At 35.8% G+C, this 25320-nt stretch overlaps 12 protein-coding genes across 12 annotated transcripts; 7 read left to right on the top strand and 5 right to left on the bottom strand.

Moving 5' to 3' along the window:
- Nucleotides 1–1761: 1761 nt before the first annotated feature.
- RO3G_12298 (uncharacterized protein) lies at nt 1762–2187 on the bottom strand (the record flags this gene model as incomplete). Its single annotated transcript, XM_067666882.1, has 2 exons — nt 1762–2061; nt 2140–2187. 2 exons carry the CDS (start codon nt 2185–2187, stop codon nt 1762–1764), a joined length of 348 nt encoding a protein of 115 aa, XP_067522983.1.
- A 369-nt stretch (nt 2188–2556) lies between these two features.
- Nucleotides 2557–2961, top strand: RO3G_12297 (uncharacterized protein; the record flags this gene model as incomplete). Its single annotated transcript, XM_067666881.1, has 3 exons — nt 2557–2666; nt 2725–2769; nt 2811–2961. 3 exons carry the CDS (start codon nt 2557–2559, stop codon nt 2959–2961), a joined length of 306 nt encoding a protein of 101 aa, XP_067522982.1.
- Nucleotides 2962–6265: 3304 nt separating this feature from the next.
- RO3G_12296 (uncharacterized protein) lies at nt 6266–7078 on the top strand (the record flags this gene model as incomplete). Its single annotated transcript, XM_067666880.1, has 1 exon — nt 6266–7078. One exon carries the CDS (start codon nt 6266–6268, stop codon nt 7076–7078), a length of 813 nt encoding a protein of 270 aa, XP_067522981.1.
- A 1646-nt stretch (nt 7079–8724) lies between these two features.
- RO3G_12295 (uncharacterized protein) lies at nt 8725–9341 on the bottom strand (the record flags this gene model as incomplete). The annotated part of the gene is made up of 2 exons (XM_067666879.1): nt 8725–8836; nt 8893–9341. 2 exons carry the CDS (start codon nt 9339–9341, stop codon nt 8725–8727), a joined length of 561 nt encoding a protein of 186 aa, XP_067522980.1.
- Nucleotides 9342–11445: 2104 nt separating this feature from the next.
- On the bottom strand, nt 11446–11700 carry RO3G_12294 (uncharacterized protein; the record flags this gene model as incomplete). Its single annotated transcript, XM_067666878.1, has 3 exons — nt 11446–11453; nt 11500–11564; nt 11612–11700. 3 exons carry the CDS (start codon nt 11698–11700, stop codon nt 11446–11448), a joined length of 162 nt encoding a protein of 53 aa, XP_067522979.1.
- A 1450-nt stretch (nt 11701–13150) lies between these two features.
- Nucleotides 13151–14116, bottom strand: RO3G_12293 (uncharacterized protein; the record flags this gene model as incomplete). The annotated part of the gene is made up of 5 exons (XM_067666877.1): nt 13151–13189; nt 13360–13438; nt 13539–13558; nt 13760–13967; nt 14106–14116. The coding sequence occupies 5 exons, from the start codon at nt 14114–14116 to the stop codon at nt 13151–13153; spliced, it is 357 nt and encodes a 118-aa protein (XP_067522978.1).
- A 588-nt stretch (nt 14117–14704) lies between these two features.
- On the top strand, nt 14705–14914 carry RO3G_12292 (uncharacterized protein; the record flags this gene model as incomplete). The annotated part of the gene is made up of 1 exon (XM_067666876.1): nt 14705–14914. The coding sequence occupies one exon, from the start codon at nt 14705–14707 to the stop codon at nt 14912–14914; it is 210 nt and encodes a 69-aa protein (XP_067522977.1).
- A 371-nt stretch (nt 14915–15285) lies between these two features.
- On the top strand, nt 15286–15516 carry RO3G_12291 (uncharacterized protein; the record flags this gene model as incomplete). Its single annotated transcript, XM_067666875.1, has 1 exon — nt 15286–15516. The coding sequence occupies one exon, from the start codon at nt 15286–15288 to the stop codon at nt 15514–15516; it is 231 nt and encodes a 76-aa protein (XP_067522976.1).
- A 949-nt stretch (nt 15517–16465) lies between these two features.
- On the top strand, nt 16466–17322 carry RO3G_12290 (uncharacterized protein; the record flags this gene model as incomplete). Its single annotated transcript, XM_067666874.1, has 3 exons — nt 16466–16618; nt 16724–16859; nt 16925–17322. The coding sequence occupies 3 exons, from the start codon at nt 16466–16468 to the stop codon at nt 17320–17322; spliced, it is 687 nt and encodes a 228-aa protein (XP_067522975.1).
- Nucleotides 17323–19085: 1763 nt separating this feature from the next.
- RO3G_12289 (peroxiredoxin-1) lies at nt 19086–19610 on the top strand (the record flags this gene model as incomplete). Its single annotated transcript, XM_067666873.1, has 2 exons — nt 19086–19191; nt 19252–19610. 2 exons carry the CDS (start codon nt 19086–19088, stop codon nt 19608–19610), a joined length of 465 nt encoding a protein of 154 aa, XP_067522974.1.
- A 367-nt stretch (nt 19611–19977) lies between these two features.
- RO3G_12288 (uncharacterized protein) lies at nt 19978–20431 on the bottom strand (the record flags this gene model as incomplete). Its single annotated transcript, XM_067666872.1, has 3 exons — nt 19978–20087; nt 20201–20283; nt 20355–20431. The coding sequence occupies 3 exons, from the start codon at nt 20429–20431 to the stop codon at nt 19978–19980; spliced, it is 270 nt and encodes an 89-aa protein (XP_067522973.1).
- A 1620-nt stretch (nt 20432–22051) lies between these two features.
- Nucleotides 22052–25040, top strand: RO3G_12287 (uncharacterized protein; the record flags this gene model as incomplete). Its single annotated transcript, XM_067666871.1, has 10 exons — nt 22052–22393; nt 22447–22537; nt 22596–22748; nt 22807–22868; nt 22923–22966; nt 23022–23194; nt 23242–23394; nt 23450–24088; nt 24141–24920; nt 24994–25040. 10 exons carry the CDS (start codon nt 22052–22054, stop codon nt 25038–25040), a joined length of 2484 nt encoding a protein of 827 aa, XP_067522972.1.
- Between the last annotated feature and the right edge of the window lie 280 nt (nt 25041–25320).

Here is a 25320-nt window from a genome sequence, read left to right as displayed (position 1 = left end):
AAATTTGACTTCTCTTAAATATTCTAGAACGAGGAGTAGATAGTAACCAATCAGAAAAAGTGACAATCATAGCTCAGCGACTGGTAACGACATGCCTTAAGGATTTTAGGAATTTTTTCTTTTTCTTTTTCTTTACACAGGAATAAGCCTGTCCACAGTGCACTATCTTACGGGACGTGCCCGGGCGAGGCCTACACCTGTAGTGTGAGCTTGGTAATGTAGTCTTGAAGTTATCTTGCAAAAGTGGGTTGGCAGGGTCTCTTCATCGGTTCATTGCTTCGGCAGGGATTAGTTGATTAGTCCAGTGCATGAGTGTAAGTGGCCTACTACAGCTGCTTTTACAATACATGGAATGGTGAACACCACGCAACATCTTTTTGTTGGTTAGAGATCTGGGAGGTTGCTTTTTGGAGTCAGATAAACTTCCACCTTCTCGCGGTTGACTCTGTTAATCAGAGTAATTAAGGAATGCTTTGAGAACTAAGAGAAGTTTTAAGGCCTATATTATTTTTTCTGCAAATAAAATATTGCGTTTAACCCCTCTTATTTTCTACATAACTCTTTTTATATATACAATTATGAACCGTGCTATCATTTTCCACCACAAAAAAACACAAATAAGCTTTATTTTTTTAAAAAAATTACGTATCTTCGTTGAAGTGATTAATTGTTACTGGCTTGTATTCATTTTCGGCTCTCTTGGCTACAGCAATGTTTTTTCTCTTAAGGGCTCCAGCAAGAGTATGTTTGTATACGAACAGCATGTCTCTCTTTACCTCAGTCAAACTATATGTTCTATCGAGAAACTCATCCATACTGTTCAAGTCCATTATATACCTCTATTAATATTTCAGAAGCTGTTGATGATTTATCTGGAATCTTTTGCAAATTTGACATTACTTCTTTGATTTCATTTTGATACAAAGCTTTGTTGACAAAAACTTTTAGCAGCAGAGAGGCTGTTTTTTGGGCGTTGGTTTCTGTCATAAAGGAAAGTGGATGATTTGGTACAAATCATTTTTCTTCGTACTTTTTACTGATAAACATCCATTTATTTGCTGCATGTTGTTTGATGTACTGTTCAGAAGTCTTTCGACTTTTGTAAGGGGCACTGAAGCTCTTGGGACAAAAACGTATTTTGAAGATACAGTGTCGTACCTCTGTGCTAACGAAGAAGGTAAATGTTAGATCTTCGATCCAACAAATGTTAAAACCGTGTTTGAATCAACATTCCTAAAGAAGCCGAAGGTTGTAAGAAGCTCAACATTGTTGAATCGCGTCGTCAACTCAAAATAGTCACATCCAGCTCGTGTTTTCTTTCGAATAAAGGAGACAGCTTCTTGTTGAAGGCCTACGCGTGAATTATCGGCACAATCGTCGACATTCTTATCATGAACAAAAACAGAAAAACTGGTCAAGAAAAACCAGTAATTCTTAAGAATCACCACTGTCTCCATAAATTTTGAGCAGAATAAAACGATACTTTCAGCTTGCTGTTCACAAGTTATCTTAACTTTTACATGACTGTTGTCATAAACTACAGTAGCCGCTCTATTTAAGGGTGTTCGATTTAAGGGTATTTTCTATCTATGGGCGTATTTCTAAAGAACGGCATAGGTCCCCAGCATAAATACCACTCCACCATCATTCTACTTAAGGGTGTAACGCAAATATTTTTTACCACTAAATAGAAAAAAAATTTTATAAGTGTTAGTTTTTTGGAGCATTCTAACAATAATTTTTTTACTTTGTAAAATAAGATCAAAAATCTGCTTGCTCTTTTGACTTATTTAATTCAGCATAAGAGTCAGCCAATCTCATTCGAATTCGGCGATGTAATTTACGATCAAGATCATCCAAAGGAACTTCGTACATGATAATAGTTTCATAGGCTTCTCTCAACCGATTTTTACACTCTACTATATCGACACACTGCTCATCTTGCTCTGTATTATCATTTTTTTCTGTTTCATCTATGTTGCCTTCTGCCGTTTCTTCATTATTAGTAATGCTTGTTGTATAACATACTATCATCTCGCTTTCATCTGCTTCAAGGTTCAACTGGTTAACATCAGTAATTTTGTTGTCAAATTTCCCGGGGAGATCTGGGAGCATCCCATTTATTGTTTCTGGCTTTACTTTAAGCCATTCATTAGCTAGAAAAACCATAGCCTGAGCTTGATCCATTTTGTAAGCATTCGGATTATCCAACTTTTTACTGATATACAGACATAAAGCACGGCCGTACTGCTGGGCTCGGAAGTGTGCCTTAAAGTTGTCAATAATTCCTGTGTATACAAAATATGAATGAGAAAACTGTAAACAAAAAGACAACTTATATAGCATTTTATCAACAAATAATAGGTTACCTGCATGAAGAGTCTGTAGCTTGCTAGTCGTGTTTGCTAGGAAAAATATCAATTTAATATTGTTGAGCGGAATTCTTATTTTATGAACGGATGCATTATTCAAAAGAAGAGCAATTTTTCGATTCTGTCTTCCAAAGGCAACATTTAACTTTTTCGCGTATGTTGTCATCCAAGCATTAGTAGAATAATGGTATTCAATTTCATGTTTTTTCCAATTGCAGTCATGGATAACAAATTAGCTCTTGCTTTAAAACATTTGGAGCTCTTGTCTCGTGCGATAACCATTAGCTGCCCTTTGTAAGTCCCATCCGAGTTACAGAGCAACCCAACTGTCAGACAAGCTTTATTTTTTTAGGTCACCAAGCGACTCGGGACATATGGTTTTTCTTGGTGGTTGCTGGTAATATAAGCCTGTTTCATCAAAGTTCATGATATCTATAGGATCATATGGCTCAAGAAGTTCTTCTACCTTCCTCAATTCGTTCTGAATATTTTCAGAAGTGATGTCTACCGAGGCACTTTCACCATGCATTGGCCTGTATTTTACTCCAATTCGCTTAAAAAGCTTGGTGAGCCATCCAGAAGAAAATGAAATTTCATTTCCAAGGATTCTATACTTCACTGAAGCAATAGGTCTTACATATCGAAGGATTGAGTCTCGATTGACTGGCAGATTGTTATTGTTCATGTCTGCGACAAACTTTACTACTTCATCATCAAGTTGAGGATAGCGTGTTGTTTTTAGACTTTTGCCATTATTGACAACATTATTATTACTACATAACGTTTCAGCATTTTTGAGAATGTTTGATATAGCCTGTTGGGCAAGTAGTTGATTTAAATTGAATTTCTTCATAGCCCATTCACCTAATTCTGTTTGATTAAGCTGGTCAGTAGCATTTTGATCCAAAAGCTCAATTCTTTGAGAAAGAAAGGTGTACACGTTTATAGATAGAATCTAGACAAAAAAAATAAATTTTGTTATGTCATATTTATTCTCATCAAAATGATTGAGTCTATGACTTGTATATTATCCTTCCAGCAAGTTTGATCAAGCCTTAAGCAAGTTATGATTTGTTAATGTTCTTACACAATTATCAAACCTATACCAACCGACAGTGGTCTATGTGGAAACATGTTGTACAAACATGTCTATAATGTAGCTACAGTACATATTAAGTGATTTTAATTTTTTAACAGCTACAAATTTCGATTTAAGGGCATATTCTATTTAAGGGTGGATATTCCAAAAATTTTGGCCACCCTTAAATAGAGCGACTACTGTACGTACTCTTTTGTGTTGAACAAACGGTTGACGTGACACGGAACAAGATGACTTAACTGGTTCTTCATGATAACAGTATTGTTTATGTCAGCGACGTATTTTGCTTTTCGATGCTTTTAAAAAATTGCACTTTTCTTTCGACTTCTTCTGGTGTCTTCATTTCTTTTAGGCTGCTGGCCAAGTTAATGTTTATTGTGATGCATTTGTTTTCTGAGTCTTCAACAACAAGCATAAATGCATCGTATGCTTTAAGTGGGACTAGAAACTTGCATTTCTTTTCAATTGTCATAAACATCTGAATAAATTTGATTGAGAATTTCCCTCTCTCTTCGAAAGTGATAACTTGTAAATTAACTGCATAGGTTAAGACATGTCTAATGAGCTCTGACTCATAAAATGTGTTTCTGAGTATGAGATGAGTCAGTCGGTGAATATCCAAAGTTAATTTTACGCATGAGAGCGAATGGCTTTGCACGAGGGAGTATTGCTATAACCCATAATCTTTTATTGCTTGTAGCGAATGCATGCCTATCCTTTTCGTTTAAAAGATTGTTGATTATGTAAAGAATTAACTCTGCTGTCAGATTCATAGAGATAGTAATGAAAAAGCCTTTTATTTATGGTTATCATGATTCAGGAGTAATCTCTCAATATTATTGGCACACGCTTATTTCCATACGCGTCACATACACCCCCTTTTTTATATGAGCTTTTATGTCATATCGACCCCTTAAAGATATAATCCTTGAGTCAATATTAATGTAAATGAAATATAGTATGTACGAAATTATTCAAATCCTAGTTCGATAACATTTAGTTCTTATATGTTACTAAGTCTTTAGAGCATTCTCAGAACACAAACAATGTATGTCTAAATTTAACAAGGATATAGTCTGCAACTATCCAAAAACAGAAAGAAACTGTCTGAAATCAAAATCGACGTTGTCCGAAAACCAAGTAGTAGAATTGTGAAAGAAAAGAAAAAAAAACAGAATGGTTCTTTCCGCTATTAATCACGACATTACTAGCAAGGCTAATAATCCTCCTGGGGTAGCCGATTCTCGCCATAATCCTAACAACAAACCGTTTGAATTCAAAACATGGGCGCAAACAGTTAAAAACCAAAAACGAAGTATTTCATTTCACTACAAGCCAGATGTTAATAACATAGCTAATCTGGAAAAGTCAAACAGTTTTTTTTCAAGCTATTGATAAACACCCCATCGTTATTGCCGTTTCAGAATTTGAAGGCTTGAACTTTAAAAATAGAAGTCTTAATCTTGTTCTCAGAGACCAATTTCCTAAAGGCATAGGCCTTAGGGAAAGAAAAGTTAGTAGGGCCCATCAGTACATTGAGCTTAATTTTGATAATGAAGAAGATAAGATGGAAGCATTGAATAAGGAGTTTTTGATTCTCGGTAGAAAAATCAAAGTACAGGCAACGATGGATAAAAATTCGGATGTGATCAGAATAGGGATCACCAATATTCCTTATGAAAAGGATGACAAGTTGAAACCTTTGATGATACAGTTATTTGAGAAGTATGGGAGCATTTTGGAAATAGAACTCCATCATACAGTGGATGGTGGTTGGTTTAATGGCAGGGGGTATGTTACTCTTGTCAAGGATAAAACAAAAAGTTATGAGCCTCTTACACCCCAAATTCCATCTTGGGAACAAGATCACTATTTACATATTGTCTGGAGCAATATGAAGCCCATTTGCAATCTTTCCCATGTTGATGATCATACACGAGTGAATTGTCCAGTTCTTCTCCGTAGAAGAAAAGCTTGCTTCATCTGTGAGAGTACTCAACATTTAAAAGCTCAATGTCCTGATGCCCCATGGAATCGTAAAAGAAAATAAGTGGCAACCCACCACTCTAGGGTGACGAACGCTAATGTAGAGCAGATAAATACCGAAAAAGAGACAGTTATATTGAGTAACCTTCAAAAAATGGATACGGAAATGTCAGAAGATAATAGTAAGCCCGACAGTGCATCTGTAGCAGAAGACAAAGATGATTTTCAGAAAGCCATTTCTACTTTAGACTCAGTAGATGAAGAGAAAATTGACGGTAGTACCCTATCTACTCCAATCGATGAAGATTCAAGTCAGAAGAAAACGGGCAGAAAAGAAGCCGCCAAGAGGTTACTGCACCATTTTCGGACTGTGCACGACTGTTACCTGCCCCCATAATATCAACAACCCAATCAAGATGACCTGGATAGCACGCCTGCTAATGAAGATCGCCACGGTGACGACATCTCTCGAAACTCAGTGGACGATTCCCCATCAACCAAGCAAAAGCGTCCTCTCGATGAAGAACTCTCTATTGAGGGTATCGTATTTCAGGCACCTGGTTCTGATCGTTTATTTATTGATCGATTTGATTTGTCTCAAACGTTCTTCAACCTTCAGACCTCTATGAAACAAAAAAAATGGAAGCTGTCGCTTGAGCAAAATGTACATTTTGCATTGGCGGCGACATCAATTCTGCTCATCACGCCAAGCAAATATCCAGAGCAATTGCAACAGTTCTTCACGGAAAAAGAATGGGCGGAGACCAGCGACAGGATTCAAGATTTGTACGGGATCAAACGCAAACCCATGCCTGTGGACACAGTGAGCAACATGCTGTGTATTATCGACAATCTCATGAACAAAACTATCAACCGTGAGGAAGCCGTTGTCAGTTTGATGAAGTTACCCTTGGATGAGTATGAACACAAATTTTCCCAGGCCTTAGGCGGCTTGATATTGAAGCTGATGCGTGTACCTATGGATGAAGATGCCAATGAAACTGAATTGTGTTCTCGGTTCATTGATCCCTTTCTCACTGGTTTGCTTGATGCTCCTGATCAAGGAATTTGTTTACGGTGGATCAATGACGCAACTCTGGAAGCCAAAACATATGCAGATTTTACGAAAAATCGACCGAATTTATGTATTACCAAGTGCTGCGGTGTAAAATGGAAGTCAAGCCTGGCATACGGTGAGGTCAAACCTGCTATCCGTGAAAAGAACCACTTTTCATTATGCAAGGACTTGTTGAAAGTGGCCGTTTTTTGCAAAGACGCCTTGGACCACCAATTGATGCAAGGGACGCTTGGAATTCAAATCACCGGTCGAACTATAAAATTCTATCTCCTAACACTGCCAGCCAAGGGCTTATATGTGATGATTGAATTAGCAACGATCAAGATCCCTGACTCACTGCAAGATTTACCAAGATTTGTACCTGAACTACCGAACGTCCTGAAAATCCTTGATGTTTTTCATCGAGTTTGTGTACCTGTCATTGATGTTGCGAGTGCCAAGAATCGCTATACGCCAACTTTACCGCATCAAAAATTCGACCAACTCTTCACCATATCCAAAGATCGCAAGAAACCGTGTCATTTGAAGATTCGGCACAATTGATTGCCTTCGCTACCTTGATTTTTTTCTTTCACTTCCTCTTCTCGATCTCGCTCGCTCGCACATCGTGCCTTTCGCATGTTCATTATTACGTTTGTTTATGATCAGTGACAATTTCATATTTTCATCCATCTGATGTGCCGCCCAACTTTATAAATACAAACCATACTTGTATTCATAAATACCCAATAAAAATGAACGAGAAAAAAATAAAATGGGGGAAAGGGTTTTTTCTGAATAAGCTATATGCCTTACCTGCCTTACGTCTAATTGAAACATCCGACTATTTATATATATATATTTTACCATGGATTAGTTTGCTTGACCTATATTAAAAAGCAAATGAATAAAAATAGTGCCTACCTGATTCTGCTTATCTGATTGTTGTCATTGTCAGTGGTCATTACATGGGCTCTCTGTTTCGACATTCATCCCAACACTTGTAAGAATGCGAAACGAAACCTCTGAAATGACTTTTCTCCACACTTTCGCAAGCTTCCGCAATTCTTTTTGATAGAGTGTCTTCCTGCAAAAATTCACACGCATGAAAACATAAAGAAGTATATTGAGTATCGAGGATATAAATGTGTGTATCTTCCTACTTATTCTTCTGAGCTTAACCCAATTGAACAATTCCGGGCAGTGACAAAGAGTAAGGTTAAGCATCATAGGTTTTTGCAGGAAGACATTTTGTCCAAGAGGATTACAGCAGCCTGCAACAGTGTAAAGCAAAGTCATTTCAAAAGATTTGTCTCGTATTCTTACCAGTGTTGGGATAAATGTCGAAACAGGCGGTCTATGTAATGACTCAAACGAATGTGCGTTTAGGGAAAACGGTAACTGGCAATCAGACAAAAAAAAAAAAAAAAAAAAAAAAAAAAGCGCACCCAAATGCCCTGTAATTTTATATTTTACAAAGGTGTGAGATTGAAACAATCATCAAATTTAGAACTAGGAGATGACAAGATCGTGTCAAATTACTGATGTGAAAGTCATTGAATGCATCTTTAATCCTTGCAAGATACAGAGAGGGTTTGAACAGAGAAATGTAGACAGAGATATTGATATTTTTTTTTTTTTTTTTTTTTTTTTTGGAGAAAGAAAGACTAAAATGGATCATCGGCAACAAATGAAATTTGATTTAAGAGCTTTATTTGCATCGTGCTCGTAACGTGTCCTCACTGGGTACACTAATGACTCCGGTGTGTTCGTCGATAAGTTGCTCTGTGACAATATCCTGTTCCTTGATCATGTCCTACATGATGTATAAGTTGAATGACCACTTTCGTGTATGTATGGTCTTACCTTTAATGTGAACAACAATTCGAAAATTTGAAACCAGTATTTTCTTTCTGACCAACGGTGTGAGATCAGGGTTGAGCGTTCCCAAACACACGCCCACCGATTATCTGCCACAACAAAGGTAGAAAGCAGCGTAAGCTTATAGTCCACAAATTGCAAACCAAAAAGCTTCCGTTTTGCAAACGTGTTGTATGAAGCTTGCTGGTATCGAGATTTTTCTTCTCGGAGGCAAATAGAGGTATATTCAAGCAACTTTAGAGTGTCTTCTTCCGTGTGGATACCATCCTCCAAGCTAAGTATACAACAAATTAATTAATATATATCATCGTTATGATAAAAAGGGAATATTAGCCGGATGATTCAATCAGAATCCGATGGATATGATCCATCGTTGTCATGCCAATACCATCCAATAGTTTAGTGGCCTCAGGAGCACAAACTGAGAGGCCCTTCTCACACCTATTTTAAGATAAATATGGTTAAACAAATCCTTATACGGATATAAACACACCTACCAAACAAATGCTATCGAACCCATGATTGCTGATAAGTACTTGAAAAGTGGAACGATAGATTCAACGAATGGTGTTCGCTCATTGGTAACGGCGGGATAAGCAGGCTTTTCACAAGTGGCGGTGAAGTCTGTCAAGATCAACCTCACCAGTTCCATATCCAGTTTCTCTTCTTCAGAACATCCATTTTTATATCCATGCGTCCATAAAAATTGACGTAAACCATTGAGAGGTTGATCCAAGGCACTCTTTAGGAACTGGTGGACAATCGATCGCTTCTTCAAAGACAAGATGCCGGCTTGGTTATTTTTGTTCTTCTCAAATTTGTCGATCAGTTTCTTAGGGGTGTCAATAGAATGCATATCATTGATCTTGATAGCGTACAATGGTGAAAGCAGAGTTTGATCCTCATCAGAAATGCGGGGTTTGTGAGTTGACGTAGATGGTTTCATTTGTGGGGTGAAGTTGTAGTGTTTCTTTCCTTTTTTCACTGTGAGCTGATCGTGGTTGACATCAAGTTGCTTGCGTTTGTTTGACTAAAAGAAAATGGAGATGAATTATCCATCCTTCGACAAACCTTATACTTTTTATTTTACATCTTCTGCAACTGATGTCTGATTAAAAGTAACAGATCCATGTGAGTGCCATTTGTACGCTACTTTGTTGGTCGCCATAGAACTGTTCTTAGTTTCGTTGTCCAGTACAATGTGAAAACTCTACTAACAAAAACAATTATTCGTACTTTGATGTATGCATTCATCCAATACCTTGAGAGTAGACTTCAACTTCGTTATAGCCGATGACTGTTGTGGTCTTGACGTTGCGATTTCATCCATATCGGTTTCAATCTTTTTCAGCAAATCGCTGCTGTAAAGGCCCGGATGTTTAGTGCAGTAATCTTTAAGTACAGAATCTATACACCACAATCTAGGAGGGGTTTTGCTCAAATAATCTTTAGGTGTCCTGAAAGAATCCATGACCAAAAAAAAAAAAAAAAAAAAAAAAAAAAAAAAGAAAGAAAAAAAAGGAAAAAAAGGAAAAAAGACGCATCCAAATGCCCTGTAATTTTATATTTTACAAAGGTGTGAGATTGGTGTTTGTAAGGTTTTTAAAGCGTTAAATGGATTTGTATTGAATAAGTCTTGATATAAGATCAAAGGTTTTGGTAGGATTTGATTCAAAAAAGAGTAATGATTTGAGTGTGAGTTGCTTGCGTTAAGTGACCACCAGATCTTATAAAGTAGATCAAACTGATTTGAGTAAAGTAAAATGAAAAGATAAAATAAAAAAGATTTACAATGAAGTGTATATGCTTCAAGGGACTTCTTGTTCTTGATGTTAAGTAAAATAAAAGAAAAATAAAAGAGACTTACTTTGAATGACATTTATTGAAATAATCAAAAAGTAAAGTAGTGAGGAAAGGATATTGAAAAAAAAAGTAAGTGAAGTTAAAAAAAAGAATAAGAAATATTGGGTTATTTATATATTTTTTGGTTTTTCTGATTATATGTTGTTTTTGGTGATGTTTTGATAAAAGTTTCTTTTTGTATGAATTCATAGAGTTGTCTGCATTTGCATTGCTGTATGAATTCAGGCAAGATTCGTGACACCAAGAATTGAATTTTTTACATTCGTTGTGCTACAAAGGAATGAGATTGAAACAATCATCAAATTTAGAACTAGGAGATGACAAGCTCCTGACAAGATCCTTTGCAATGGATTGAGTTCTGGGGTGTGAGAGAGAATACGCAATAATAAACACAATCTAGGGTATATGTGGAATTGTTGAAACGATACGATGGTCTAAAGATTGGCTGTTCCATATCGTCAATCCATTGGCACTACATAATTGAAGAGGCAATGGCAATACGGAGAGGCACCCAACAGGGCAAACTATTTGTTGGAAGCACTGTATGTGAAAAATAAAACGTTATTGATATTGAAATTTATGAATGATAAACCACGGATGAGTAGCAACCTTCTTGTAAATAGCCTCTTTCGAAAGTATTGTTTTTTTTTTTAAGATAGTATTTTTTTAAAAAAATAATAAAGAATCACTCTTGAATTACTCTTATAAACACTTTTTCAAGTCTATAGGATATGAGTGGTACCCCGAAAGGCGTTCCGTTCACTGCCAGGTCCTAAGTCTATGTCTGGAACGTTCTGCGAAAGATATACCCTGTTTCTAGGGATCACCCTCTCTCAAGCAAAGCGTGACCGGGTCTGTTACTTCGCTCGTTGTAGCTTCAGATGTCAAGACATCTTCCGTCTAGCACTAGGATGAACAGAGCGGGTATTACTTTTACTTGAGTTTGCATTCCTCCTTAGAGCTTCCAAGTTCCAGCAGATCATCGTCCCATCCTGCCACAGATTTTAGAAGCATAGCAAAGAGGTCATAAAGAGATAGAAAAGAAGAGAGTACAGTGATAATAATAGAGACTACCAAAAGAGAACTTTTACAAGAAAGGATTGCTAACAAGCGGGCCATGCAGACATAAAAGCAAGTACTGAAGCAGCCTTAAAAGGGGGCATTTGTATTGACACAGAAGAGAATAACTATTGAACTAAAATAAAAGTTAATAAAAGGGATAATTCTATTATGAACATTACTTTTTAGCCAAAGGAGCAGCAGAGAAGGAATCTTGATCAAGACAAACAAAGACAGACAGAGTAAGCTATTTCAAAAATGTTAATAAAATAATTATATAAAAAATGATTTTACATTTTATGAGGCCAAAATATGATTTCTTTTATAACCATCAAAACCAATGAAATGAAGCGTTTAGCGTTGAATGAAACCAAACGGACCATAGAAAGATAAACAAAAGAGAGCACACCAACTTTTGATGTTAACTGAGACCAAATAAAGAGACAAAGAATAGATGCATTTGTAGGCCATATATTTTAATGTTGATTAAAAACAAGCTTGATAGTAGGTAAGAGGTTTTAAAAGGCCAAAAAGAGAGAAACATGTTTGAAACACAAAAAAATAGCAAAGCATTTGTTTAGGAAGAGGAGTTTTGACAAAAGACCATAAGAGTCAAGTTTAGATTTGAAAAGACAAAATATTTAGGCCATCAGTTTTGGAGAAGATTGTTTGTTTGAGGAAGAAAGAAAGAAAAAAAGTTTTGGCAAAAAGAGTTCTTTAAACATCTTTTTTTTTCACATTCTTGATGAGTCATTCTCCTTTTTTTTCTTATATTTCTAAAAAATTTTAAAGCTTATTTATCCATAAAGAGATGGTAAATAAAAGGACAAAGCCATTCTAAACTAACAAGTAAACAAATACAGAAAAAAAAAAGTTATTTGTTTGATTATAGCTATTAATCTTTCTTATATACTAGATCCTCTCATTTAAAGCTTTAAATAATATATTTTTATTCTTTTAGATGAGCTTTATATCTTAATAGACAAGGTAGTTGTTTGCTTATTTTTTATTTGTACAACCGTTTTCTGCATAAAATGTGCGTAGGATTTAAAGGCCTACAGCCCTTTTATATATTAAACTCATACCTTTGACTAAAAAAAATACTTTTTTGTACTCAGATTGTATTTTATATTAAAAGATCCGTTTTCTTTTCTTTTCTTTTGCTATGAAAGTAAACGTTCCTTTTAATTTGGTTAGTTAAAAAATAGGGAGTAGATTCATTCCGAATTCCGTGTGTAACGAATGTCATACGGAAAAGTTTTAACCTACCCCTACTGTTCACGACACAGAATAAAAAAGTTTTCTAGATCGATTTTAACAATGTAGCTCTAAGCTATTCCTTGACAAACATTTAATCTTACTTTATAGCAATAACTGTTAAGGAGAAAACAGATGGAATAATCAATGAGTACTCTTCTTTTTTTGCGTTTTATATTTTCTTCAAATGCAAATCCGGTTTTTTTGTGTTATTATTTGGGGCTGGTGCTAAAAAAAAAAGATATTTTTTTATGCATGAGCTGTAGATAAGCAGCTTTGTAAGATAATTTTGCGATATTTAGACAAAGAATCGGAAAATATTGTCAACGATAGCCTTTTATTTTGCATGATATGATGATCAGCGACCTTTAATAATCATTTTCTTGAAACTGAGTTCAATGATATGAATACTGCATTGTGATTCTTTTCGTGGATAAAAATTTAAATGTTTATTAAAGCTCTTCAAAGAGTATAAGGATTCAAAAATGATGCAGGCTTACAAAGCATTGACTTGTCACGAAAAGATAAGGACAGTTAGCATAAGGAATTGTAAGTCGATAGTTTTGATAGTTCTTTCTAGATTTGATTGATGAAAATTCCGTTCAAGATAGAAACCTATCCAAAGAATTGTAATAGTTGAGCTTTCGATTTTAATTTAAAATGAATCAATTAGGGCTGGTTTTGAGACACTCTAGAATAAAAACAAAGACTAAATTATTTTTTTATTAGACAAATGTAGTAATTTTAATAACGAAGTTTCTTTTTAGAAATTATAAAATACTTACATAGTTCTTTCCATTCTTAAGCATAAAGTTATAAACGAAGCTTATAATCTTCTTGTTGTAGTGGATTATCACAAAAGTCCTAAAATATGTCGTTTAAATCTAAACCATAGGTGTAAATTGTTAAAAATCAAAAACGAAGCGCTTCATTCAATAAATAAAATAGATAATACTCACTATACTTTCCTGAGGGGTCAAATAACTTTTTTTAATTTAGAAATAATCATTTCATTAGCTTTATTTATAAAATATAATAGGAGCCACACGTCTAAGAGCGCTGTGAACTAAAAGAAACAGAGTGTACGCGATTGGACATGCTAGTCAAGATCGAGTCTGCCACTTTTGAGGGTGGCAAGAATACAATTTTTTTTTTTTTGCCATAAAATCTGATGCCCATTCATACGTGTTTAATTTTGAGATTAAAAGATTTTTTATCAATTGTGAAACCTTGGTTATATTCACCGTATACTGTTGCGTGATCAAGCATCCACTGCTCAATTTGGAACTTTTCAATAACTGATCTAATGCTAGAGTCGGTGAGAAAGTCAACTGAAGACTCAAAGTAGAGAACATAACTAAGCAAAGCAAATTTTAAACTAAACAACATCCCCCTATAGTAGAAGTAAAAAAAAGAATACAATTTTTAACACGAACGCGTCATTTCAGTGCGGGAATTAAAAAAAAGAATGCTTATGTAGATTTTAGACAATCATACATTATTTTTCGCCTTTTCTCCTAAGTGAATATACCCATGCAACATATTGCATAACTCCATCTACTCTCATTCAAGGCTTCTGTACCGGCAGCTGTAAGGATTATGGAAATACTTTAGGTTGTGGACACCCGAGCCAAGTCGAATCCTTTAGACGGAAATAAGCGTTTGTTGTTTGTGCCTTGTTCTAAGCTTAAAGTATACATACTTTAAGTTACAGGGATAGCAACCTGAACATGATGCAGTGCATGTTAGCCTTAAGATGAACCAAATATTTTATCATAGGTAATCAAATATGAATGCATAAAAGTATACAGGGCTAATGAAGTTTAAAGTAGCGGCCCTTTGGAGAAATAAAAACCGCCTTTTAAGCTATTGGAAATTAAAAATTCGAAAATTGAGAAAAAAACATGACCATTAGAATCTTTTTTCTCGCTCTTCATTTTAAACAATTTCTAATTGGAAGACATATTTGTTCCAATATTTATTGCCTCCATTTCGGATTCTGATGAAGTGGTAAAAGCTCTTTCACACTACACTTTATTTTCAGATTTAATATATAATAAAAAAATAATTTTAAATCCTCTTTCTTCAGATTTTTTTTCGCGTCGCGCACTGTGGAAGTTCTTATTTTAAATGAACAAATTGAACAACTCTAGCAGAGAACAAGTCGAAAAAATTATCGAAGAGATGTCAAGAAAATTCAGTCTCGATAAATCAGGAGACAGTTACACGGAAATTCCCAAGGAGATCTTGAACGAGTTGGAGAACAGTTCCACAATCCACCTACAAAAGAACATCAAAGAGTTCACTAAGAATCTCCCCAAGTATGAAGGAGGAAAGTGAAACAACGGCGAGATTTTTAACAAGGAACTCCATAGCAAGGAACCAACGCAACGTACAAGGGAGCCGACCGTCCCATCACCCCCTCCCCTGGAAGAGCAGCAACAGGCCATTACAAAGAATGCCAACGCTTTTTGGAAACAGGGAGAAGTGAGGAATAATTTCTCCATATCATGTAAGGGGTCAGACAACTGGCGGTCTACTCGTATGCTACGAACAAGACAACGAAAACTGAGGCTAGGTCATTGGCGATCAAGGGGCTCAGGCTCCCAGACAGTGTTAAACACCTGGAAGAAGAACCTCCAAGCGACAAACCATTGGCCTTGGGCAAGCAAGATGTGGATAAAATATTCCAAGCAAGATATGAACAGCCCATGCTCAGAAATGCAGTTGGAAGAAGACAAAATCCATTCAACCAACTTGGTAAACCTTTGGAAAACAACAATGGAGCACAAGAGGAAGAGGCCAAGGACCCAAACGAGCGGAATTTCAAACTCCAAATCAACCTCAATGAAACAAACAAAGCCATCAGTGTCTTCCCCAAGGCAACGGTACATTACAGCATACCAGAAGATGACATTTTACCAGGGGAACGTCTCCAATAATTTGCACATCAATGGAGACAACAGATTCTACATCAATGGCCAGTCTCAGTGATTACTCAAGGCTACCAACTTCAATGGAATCGGACACCTCGCCCATGGAGATACGCGCCAATAAAGTTCACACAAGAATAGATAGCAGTGGACGAAACAGTACAGAAGTTTCTCAGTTCAGGGATTGTGAAAAGGTCCTCTTCTCAAGACAAAAACTACCTGTCGAACTTTTTTACTGTCCAAGAACCAACCAAACGCAGACTGATCTTAGATTGTACCAAATTGAATCACTACATACAATATCACCATTTCAAGATGTAAGGAGTTCCAGTGCTAAGAGAGATCATAGAGAAAGACGATTACATATGCAAGATCGATTTAGAGGATGCGTATGTAGTTATACCAATTCATGAGAATTCAAGAGGTTTTTTGACGCTCTTACATCAAGGAATAGTCTACAGATACCGATTCCTCGCATTTGGATTGAATCTAGCTCCAGGGATTTTTTCAAAAACTATGAAATATGCCTTAGAACCTCTCAGGGAAATTGGTCTTCGCTTTGTCTTTTACTTGGACGACATTTGTGTACTAGCCAAGACGAAAGAAGAGATAACGAGTCATACCCAACAATGATTCATCTCTTAAAAGCACTGGGATTTCTAATCAACAAGGAGAAGAGTATATTAATCCCGAATAAAGTACAATTATTCCTAGGTCTTCAATTCGGTATTCAACATATGACGACTCAAGTTCCAAAGGAAAAAATCCAAAAACTGGAGACGAGGGTTCGACAACTGTTGAAAACTACAAGACCTCGTTCATACAAGTGGATAACAAGCTTGATTGAGAAAATAACAGCGATGATACCAGCGGTAGGAGAAGCCCTTCTACATGTCAGATACATGCAAAGGGATTTAGCGAGAGCACTTTGAAATCCAAACCACAACTGGGAATCAGCATGCTTCCTGAGCACAACAAGCCCTCAAGAATTGATATGGTGGATGAACAATGCACCTCTCAAGAACGGGCTTCCGATACGATACAAGCAGCCAAGCCCAGACATCACCATTTACGTCGATGCATCGGATTCAGGCTGGGGGGTCAGTTCTCAGTCAGTACAAACCGCAGATTACTGGACAAAAAACGAAAAAGAAGAAAGTATCAATGTCAGAGGGTTAAAAGTCATATGGTTTGCTATTCAATTGCACTTGCCTAGGCACAAAAACTCAACTCTAAAGATTTACTAAGACAGTCGACTAGCTCTAAAATACTTGAACAAGGCAGGCGGAGCGTCTTCAATACTACTTCAGGACCTAGCAATACGGATCCAAGACTTATGCAACAAATTGAACGTACAAGTGATTTGCAATCACATTCCGGGAATACATAATTAGAAGCAAACCGTCTCAGTCGACAGAAGTTACCTCTATACGAATGGTCCTTACCAACGAAATGGTTCAGATACCTCCAATACAAGTAGAAGAAATTCCGGATAGACGCATTTGCACCGAGGCACAGCAAGAAATTGAAGAAGCTTTGGAGCCTTTTTCTAGACCCAGAAGCACAAGCAGTGAATGCATTCAACCAGAGGCGACCGAAGAAAGGACTTTATTTAAATTCACCATGGAATCTAATTCCAAAAGCGTTGCGGAAAATACAGGACGACCGAGTCAAAGAAGCGATTCCGATCATACCATTGTGGCCAACCCAATACTGGTAGAGTCTTCTACTGAGGATGAGACAACTTCGAACACTAGTAGTAATGTAGATCAATCACAAATGGATATTGATCGCATGGATGTTATCTTCAAGTAGCGTATCAAGGAAGGATTAACTATTCAAGGTGTAGAGTATTTATCCCAGTCGAATAGGATAAAGACGCAGAAAGCTTATGATCATGGATGGCGAATTTGGATAAATTGATGTAAACGCAATGGCTTTGAACCGCAAGTATATAACCCAAAAGCAGTTTATTGGTTTCTAAATACACACAATCACTTATCTACGCCTACATTAAATGTGTATCGGTCTTCAATTGCTTCAGTATTTAACATAATTCACGAGAAGAGGCAGCCTATTGCAGAAGACCCTCTAATAGCTGCATTTTTTCAACCCGAATCGCAAGTCAGAAGTAAATATCCCTAGATCGGAAATACAACAAGTTTGGATCATACAACATATGATTACACATGTAAGAGGTTGGAGTCAGAATGAAGAATTAGATGTAGCACAACTACAAAAGAAAACGGTTATTTGGATAGGCATCGCGACCATGATGAGACCTCCTTCGGATTTGGGACGTTTTCAATATCAAAATCTTGAATTTAAATGGTCAGACGATGGTCAGCTTCTGGGGTTTCCTTGATATCAGGATAACCGAAAGAAAGTCAACGGAAAACAGCAAAAATAGGAATTACAAGCCAAGTAGATGATATTGACTGTCCTGTAAGGACAATTAAGAGGTTTATGGATCGCACGGCGAACATATGAATGAATCTCCCCAAGAATCATACATTATTTCTGGCAGACGTGGAAAAAGTAGATCAGATCAGAGCTGTTAGACCAGCGACTATCGCATCATGGATGCAACAAGTGATGCAAGACGCAGGCATTGACACAAGTATCCGCAAAGTGCACTCACTGAGAAAAGCAGCAAGTACTTGGGCAGTAATTCATGGGCATAACATTGAACAGGTTAAGAAACTCGCAAATTGGTCAAACAAATTAAACACCTTCGAGAAGTATTACTTAAAACCGTTTAATAAATTTCAAGAAAGTCGATCCATAAACAACACCCATTTTTTCTGCAGTAGAAAACAGTACTACCTCATCTTCGGCAACTGTAAGATTAGAATAATTTAGCTAATTTGTATGCTGAATTTGGTTAAAAGGATTTTTATTTTTCGGCTAAGATTGCCTTAGGAAAATGATTGATTATACTTTTTAAATTCAGCTAATTTTTTCAAATGTTTGGAGAATAATTTTTGAAAAGAGTATACACCATTTTAAAGTAAAGTCTCATTTTTACAATTAAACGCGACATTTATTCCTTAAAACGATATACATTGTTTCTAGGAATAGATGTCGCTTTTTTGTATACATTATATTATAAAGTTTGTAAAAATGAGACTTTACTTTTTGAAAATGGTGTAATATGAAAAAAAAAATATCCAATTGACAGTGGAAGGACTATTTTATTTTCTTAGCCAATCATTAGATAGAATAGACATTTACTAATATTTTCAAGTTCAGTTTATGCGGAAAAATGAATCAACAAATCAGATAAAAGATTTTTAAAGAAAGTGAAAGAATAAAAAAAGCCTTATAAATATCGCGATGTCAATTTGTTGCTATTTTTTTTTTTTTTCATAATTTTTTATCAACTATAAAAATGGGTAAAGCATATGCTTTTCGAAATCTTTGTAACATCTTTTCTAAATACATAATTCTACTTTATAGTCGCTCAAGTTCAAAAGCAAGCTCCTGCCTTCACCGCTCCTGCCGTTGTTGATGGTGTTTTCAAGGATATCTCCCTTTCTGACTACAAGGGTCAATATGTTGTCTTTTTCTGGTACCCCATGGACTTCACCTTTGTCTGTCCTACCGAAATCCTTGCTTTCTCTGACCGTATTGAAGAATTCAAGGCTTTGAACACTGCTGTCATTGGTGCTTCTACTGATTCTGGTAAAATCTTCAACGCGCCATTTTTTTTTTTATTGTGAATAGAAACTTACTGATTTTTAGAATTCTCTCACCTCGCCTGGATCAACACTCCTCGTAAGCAAGGTGGTCTTGGTGAAATGAAGATCCCTCTTCTTGCTGATAAGACCAAGTCTATTGCCAAGGACTATGGTGTTCTTATTGAAGAAGCTGGCATTGCTCTCCGTGGTCTCTTCATCATTGATCCTCAAGGTGTCGTCCGTCAAATCACTATCAACGATCTCCCCGTTGGTCGTTCTGTTGATGAAGTCCTTCGTCTCGTTGAAGCTTTCCAATTCACTGACAAGCACGGTGAAGTTTGTCCTGCCAACTGGAAGGCTGGTGAAAAGACTATCAAGCCTTCTGTTAAGGATTCTCAAGAATACTTCAACGCTGTCAACTAAATTTGGCAACAAGTTATGTAAATAATACTTTAAAAAATAAAACGTCTATCGTTTAGATATAAAAAGTCGAGGATTTTTAAGATTTTGTAGAGGGAGGTGTTAATTTTGTTTATTTCCTGAAGAATAATGGAACCCAAATGTAATGTACCAAATGCAAAGTGTTTAAAGTTCATTTTCGAAACCATTTTTTTTTCTTTGTAAAAGTATACATTTTATTAACGTTTAAGTTATAAAACTCAAAATTACAAGCTAAGCAATGCTGTGATGATCAGAAGATGAGCTAGTAAATTTGCGATGGATATAAAAGAATGTTGCAACGATAAAAATGAGACAATGCAAACCCGTCAAAGATTCGTTCTTAGTGATATTAAAGTATCGAAAGCAAAACTAAACATTGAGTGATCATGGCAGACCAGACACGAATAAAGTCTTGAAGTTTGAATTCAGAGATATTGGGACCAAAGCTAACTAATACATCTACATGACAGAATCAGAAAGCGAAACACACCTTCAGTACTTAGAAGACCGATTTGACAACAAAAGAAAGAGAATGAATCTGGGTTACACGAGCACCGGTTGTACGCTTATACCAGAGAGCCATTTAGTAGTCACCAACAAGATAAATACCAAAGTAGAGTAGACAAAGACCACAACAACTTTTAACTCTTGAGAGCTAACAAGAAATTATATGTAACCTGAAGAGGCATGCACCAAATCGAGAAAAGGCTTTGAATGGAAGCATACCAGAAATGATAAAGTACTTCAGAAGAAATAGACATGATGTGGTTTTCTGCAATCGATATGGAGGTATCAATGATCATGAAATGGCATATAGCCAAGGAGTCTGTAATTTAATAACAGAACCAACGATAGAAATTTAAGGAGGGCTGAGTTCCATCAGTAGACAGAAGACGACAATTGGAGATAAAAGGAAAAAATACACGTTCGAGCAGCATATCGTGGATATGTGCAACAAATGTAAGCAAGAAAAAGCTCAGTCATTGAAAAAGAATTGACAACTGATAGTTGGAGATAGCATTGATAATCTCACAGTAAACAGCCGACCCGGTGCAGGAGTACAATAAGCCAAAAACTGTTAGCAGTGTACAAAAAAGAAAGCACATTCGAGAATGATTTTGTTGTCAAACATAAAGCTCGATGTGACTAGTCGTTGGCTGTAACACGGCTAAAAGAGGAAGCAATGACCTCATTCCCTTAATGTTACTCAAAGCCCATCTCTTCTTATTTGTACAGGCTTGTAAATCAAAAGAAAAATAAGCATTTTCCCTCCTGAATATGTGGTCCTTTTTTTATGTTTGGGTTTTAGTTTGTTTAGAAAGTATTGTTTCATATATAAATTACTGCATTTTAAAATTTTAAAGACGACGCCATTTTTATATTAAAAAGAAATAGCATATTATTGTATAATCAATGAATTGAAACACAGTTGCTTGATTTTACCTCAAATCATTATGTCTAGAAGGACCATATTTGAGGAGTTTTTCATTACACAAACATCTAGTACACGAACCCATCTCTCCTTTATTTTCTTAAAGGCAAAATCTTTGGAGGAGATTTTTTCAATAGAAATATAATATAGATTGTACAGAATATAAGAACAATAAGATATTTTGATGTCATTCAAACTATTTTGTTTTGGTAACTGAAAAAAAATAAATGAAGGGAAAGCTTAAAGACAATTGTACGGAATAACTTTTTGCTTTTAAAACCATTTCTATCTGAAAAAAAAAAAAAAAAAAAAAAAAAAAAAAAAAAAAAAAAGGCTTAAAGAAGTATAAAAATCATCCGTTACAAAAAGATGGGATATTTTTAACATTTTAAATTTAAATTAGCCAATTTTGTTAATAAAAAACAAAAATAATGTTATGTTAATAGATGTGCACTTTTTAAACAAGTTTTTTTTTTCTGTGTACATTACTTGTCAAGAAGGGATACAAGCATGGCTCGAGCAACTAAAAAAAGCATACACATAAATCTTGAATACCTTTTTGTAGCTTATCCAAAGAGCCAAGAAATATAGTTAAATCTATAAAAAGTAAGATACATTTAGGCTGTAAGACGAAATATAAATTTATATTAGTTACTGCACTAAATCTATCTTTCCCCACATGGTTTTCTGGAAAAAAGAATAATATAAAGCATCCTCTCTTTCTATTTGTATTTATAAAAGCAGCTATTGTTTTTTTTTAAAAAAAAAAGTAAATAAAGGCTTCATACAATGCATGTTTTTTTTTTTTTTTTAATTTTTAATTTTTTTCCCTTCAATGGAATCACAAAGCTGAGAGTTAAATAGCTAGTTTCGATATTTCTCTTACTATTAAGATCGCTTGTCTATAAGAACATAAGTTTTCCCCTCTTTTTCTTTTTCTTTCTAATTTCTATTCTGTTTTCTTTTTTCTTTTTTCTATCTAATAGCAAACATGAAACGAATAATTAACAATGAAAGTCAAATCCTTGTTTGGTTTTCATTGTTCCTATTTTATTTTATATCCTTTACTTCTGCTGAAAATGAATATATTCTTGAACTATCAACGCCTGCTTCTACTTTTCAGGTTGACAACAATGTGAAAATACGTTATGTGTACGATTCAGATATATTTAATGGAGTATCTGTGGAGTTTAAATCAAACCAAGATGCTCAACAATTCTTTATTGACAAACGTTCTTCCATCCTTAAATCTTGGCCTATAATTCATCATACAAACCCAAAACATAATAACAAGCATAATAAACCTTCTACTTTTTTTGTTCCTGAAGACAAGGTAAACTCATAAATATTCTGAGAAATACAATATCAGCTTACAAAAAGTAACAGGGCACACTTTATGAATTAACTCGAGCAAATTACGCTTATAAAAATCTGAAATTAAATGGATCCGGTGTCAAAGTGGGCATCATTGATTCAGGTAAAAGCCATTATAAACTTGTTTATTTTATTCACTTTGATTTTTTTTTCTCGGAAAGGTGTGGATTATACTCATCCAGCATTGGGTGGTTGCTTTGGCAAGGGATGTAAGGTTGCCTATGGTTACGATTTAGTTGGAAATGATTACGATGGATCACTGAATTCTATTAAACCAAGCCATGATCCAATCGATAATTGTCCCACAAACTCAAGTAAAATGATGCACTGTTTGTTTCATCACTTTTTCTCATTGTTTTCCTTTTTTTTTAGCTTCAGCCACTGGTCATGGGACTTTTCTAGCAGGAATAATTGCAGCAGAAGATAAAGAATATGTAAAATGTTTATTTACTTTTCAAAAAGAGTTCCCCGTTAATGCTTCTTATTAGAACTGGACAGGTGTCGCTCCAGGTGTAACATTGGGCATGTGGAAGTAAAATGATTTACGATCACACATAATTTCATTATTTAACTTTTGTACAACTTAGAGTATATGGCTGTAATTATGGTTCAGCATCCAATGATATTATAGTAAAAGCCTTGGAAATGGCTTATAAGGCTGGGATGGACATCATCAACTTGTCACTAGGTATTCACGGAGGCTGGGAGGAACAGGCATTTGCAGAAATAGTCAGTCGTATAGTCTCAAAGGGCGTACATGGTAATCATCATGCTATTTTTAAACTTGAAGCTTATACATCTATTTAGTTGTTGCTGCCATTGGCAATATTGGATCCAATGGAATATTTCTCCCGTCCTCTCCCGCTTCAGGTAAAGATGTGATTGCTGTTGGAGCTACTATGAATGAACGCGTTCCTGGTTATATTATGAAAGTATTTTCAAAAGATACTTTGACTATTCGTAACATCCATTATTATTCTCCTTGAGTTTTTCTTTAATATTTTTTAAATGATAGCCTATCGCACTTACACCAATACACCACTTGTATTAAGTAAAAAATTGTCTATTGTATCATCAAGCGATACATTCAACAAGGAAAACGATGCATGCAAACCATTCAAACACAATAAATTCAGCAACACCATCATGCTTATTCATTTAGGTGATTGTAATGCTCTTACTCAAGTAAAAAACGCCAAGGAAGCAGGTGCTAAAGCGGTTGTCTTTTATTCTGATATAACCAACGCTACAACAGACACAGAAACACTCTCTTCAGCTGTCTTACCCGTTGTCTTTGTCAATAATGATCAAGGTCGCCGTATCTTTTCTGCCATCAACAAGAAAAAGAAAGTCAAGGCTCAATTTACAAACACTTTGGTTGCCATGGAAGCAACCGAACTTGATTTGTTACATGCCGTTTCTGGATTTTCATCACAAGGACCAACGAATGAACTTCAATTAAAACCGGAGATTATGGGTGTGGGCGGAAACGTGTTTTCTACCTATCCCTCTTATCTCAAATATTATGGTTTTGAATCAGGCACCTCCATGGCTGCACCTTATGTCTCTGGACAGATTGCGCTCTTGTTAGAAAAGCAAAAAGATTTGAAGCCGAATGATACCAAAAACATCTTGATGAACTTTGCTACTCAAGGTAACTTTTCACGAGGAAGCTTATTTTCACGTTTTTTAATACTTCTCTATAGTAAGACCACCCATCTCCGATTCACAGTATGGTGATTCCCCTATCCGTCAAGGTGCAGGAAAGATAGATGTCGTACAGGCCGTGCATGGGCTTGACACGTTTCACGCTTTTCCTCCTTTCCTTGGCTTGAACGATACAGCTCATTTTAAAGAACAGCAAGAGATTACGTTCTATAATCACGATAAACATAACAGTCTCACCTTACACCTGCATCATCAGCCCTCATTAACAGCCACGGGTTATTCTACCAAGCACACAAATTATACACCTAGTGAACCCGTTGGTCTTTACAAATATAATAATTCTGTATCTCTCATCCAATTCTCTCAAAAATCCATTGTTATACCTCCTGGCCAATCCACAAAGGTTACTGTCCATATCCAACCTCCGACACACACTTTCCCAAAAACCTGGCATGCCATTTATGGTGGATACATTAAGGCGACCACCAACCAAGCAGACATCAGCATTCCTTACCTGGGAATGATTGGCAATATGAAAGACCTTCCTATTCTTGACCGTATTAATACATCTTCAAACTCGATTGGATTCCCTTTTCCTTCTATTGGATCTCCTTTCAATAACCATATCTTGGGATCAAAAGAAACAGGCCATTTCACCATCAAGCACAGTCAAAACCAGACAATCGGTGGACCCTATGTCGTGGTTCGATTGTTGACCGGTACGCGTTTGCTTCAAATCCAAATTTTGAACAAAAAGAACAAAGTGATCGGAGATATGCCCTTGGACAATCTCGACATGCCTAGAGTTTGGCTCATGCGTAACACGTTGGAACCCACTCAATATTCCAACAGTTTTTACAGCTGGCAGTGGAATGGTGATTACGTACCTAGGGATGTTACGAAATCAGGTTCCAATGGTCACCATAAACCCAAGTTAGTCAAGAAGGGAATTTATCGACTTAAAATAAGAGCCTTAAAAGTATTTGGTAATATGAACAAGGCAGAGGATTGGGATGAATGGATTTCACCAAAATTGATGCTTCAAAATAAATAAATGTGTAATATTTATTTATAGCAAATAAAAACAAAAATAGAACTGTTGCACACACCACCCATAAAAAATTTTTTTTGCATGCAATTTTATCCGCGGAAGAGACATGATTAAATCACCGACTATTTTCTAATAATAATAAAAAACAAGAGGGACCTCTCCTTTTT

The sequence above is a fragment of the Rhizopus delemar genome, genomic scaffold (assembly GCF_000149305.1).
Source record: "Rhizopus delemar RA 99-880 supercont3.10 genomic scaffold, whole genome shotgun sequence".
NCBI lineage: Eukaryota > Fungi > Mucoromycota > Mucoromycetes > Mucorales > Rhizopodaceae > Rhizopus > Rhizopus delemar.
Note: the sequence above shows the minus strand (reverse complement) of the source record. Positions and strands in the feature narration are given on the sequence as shown.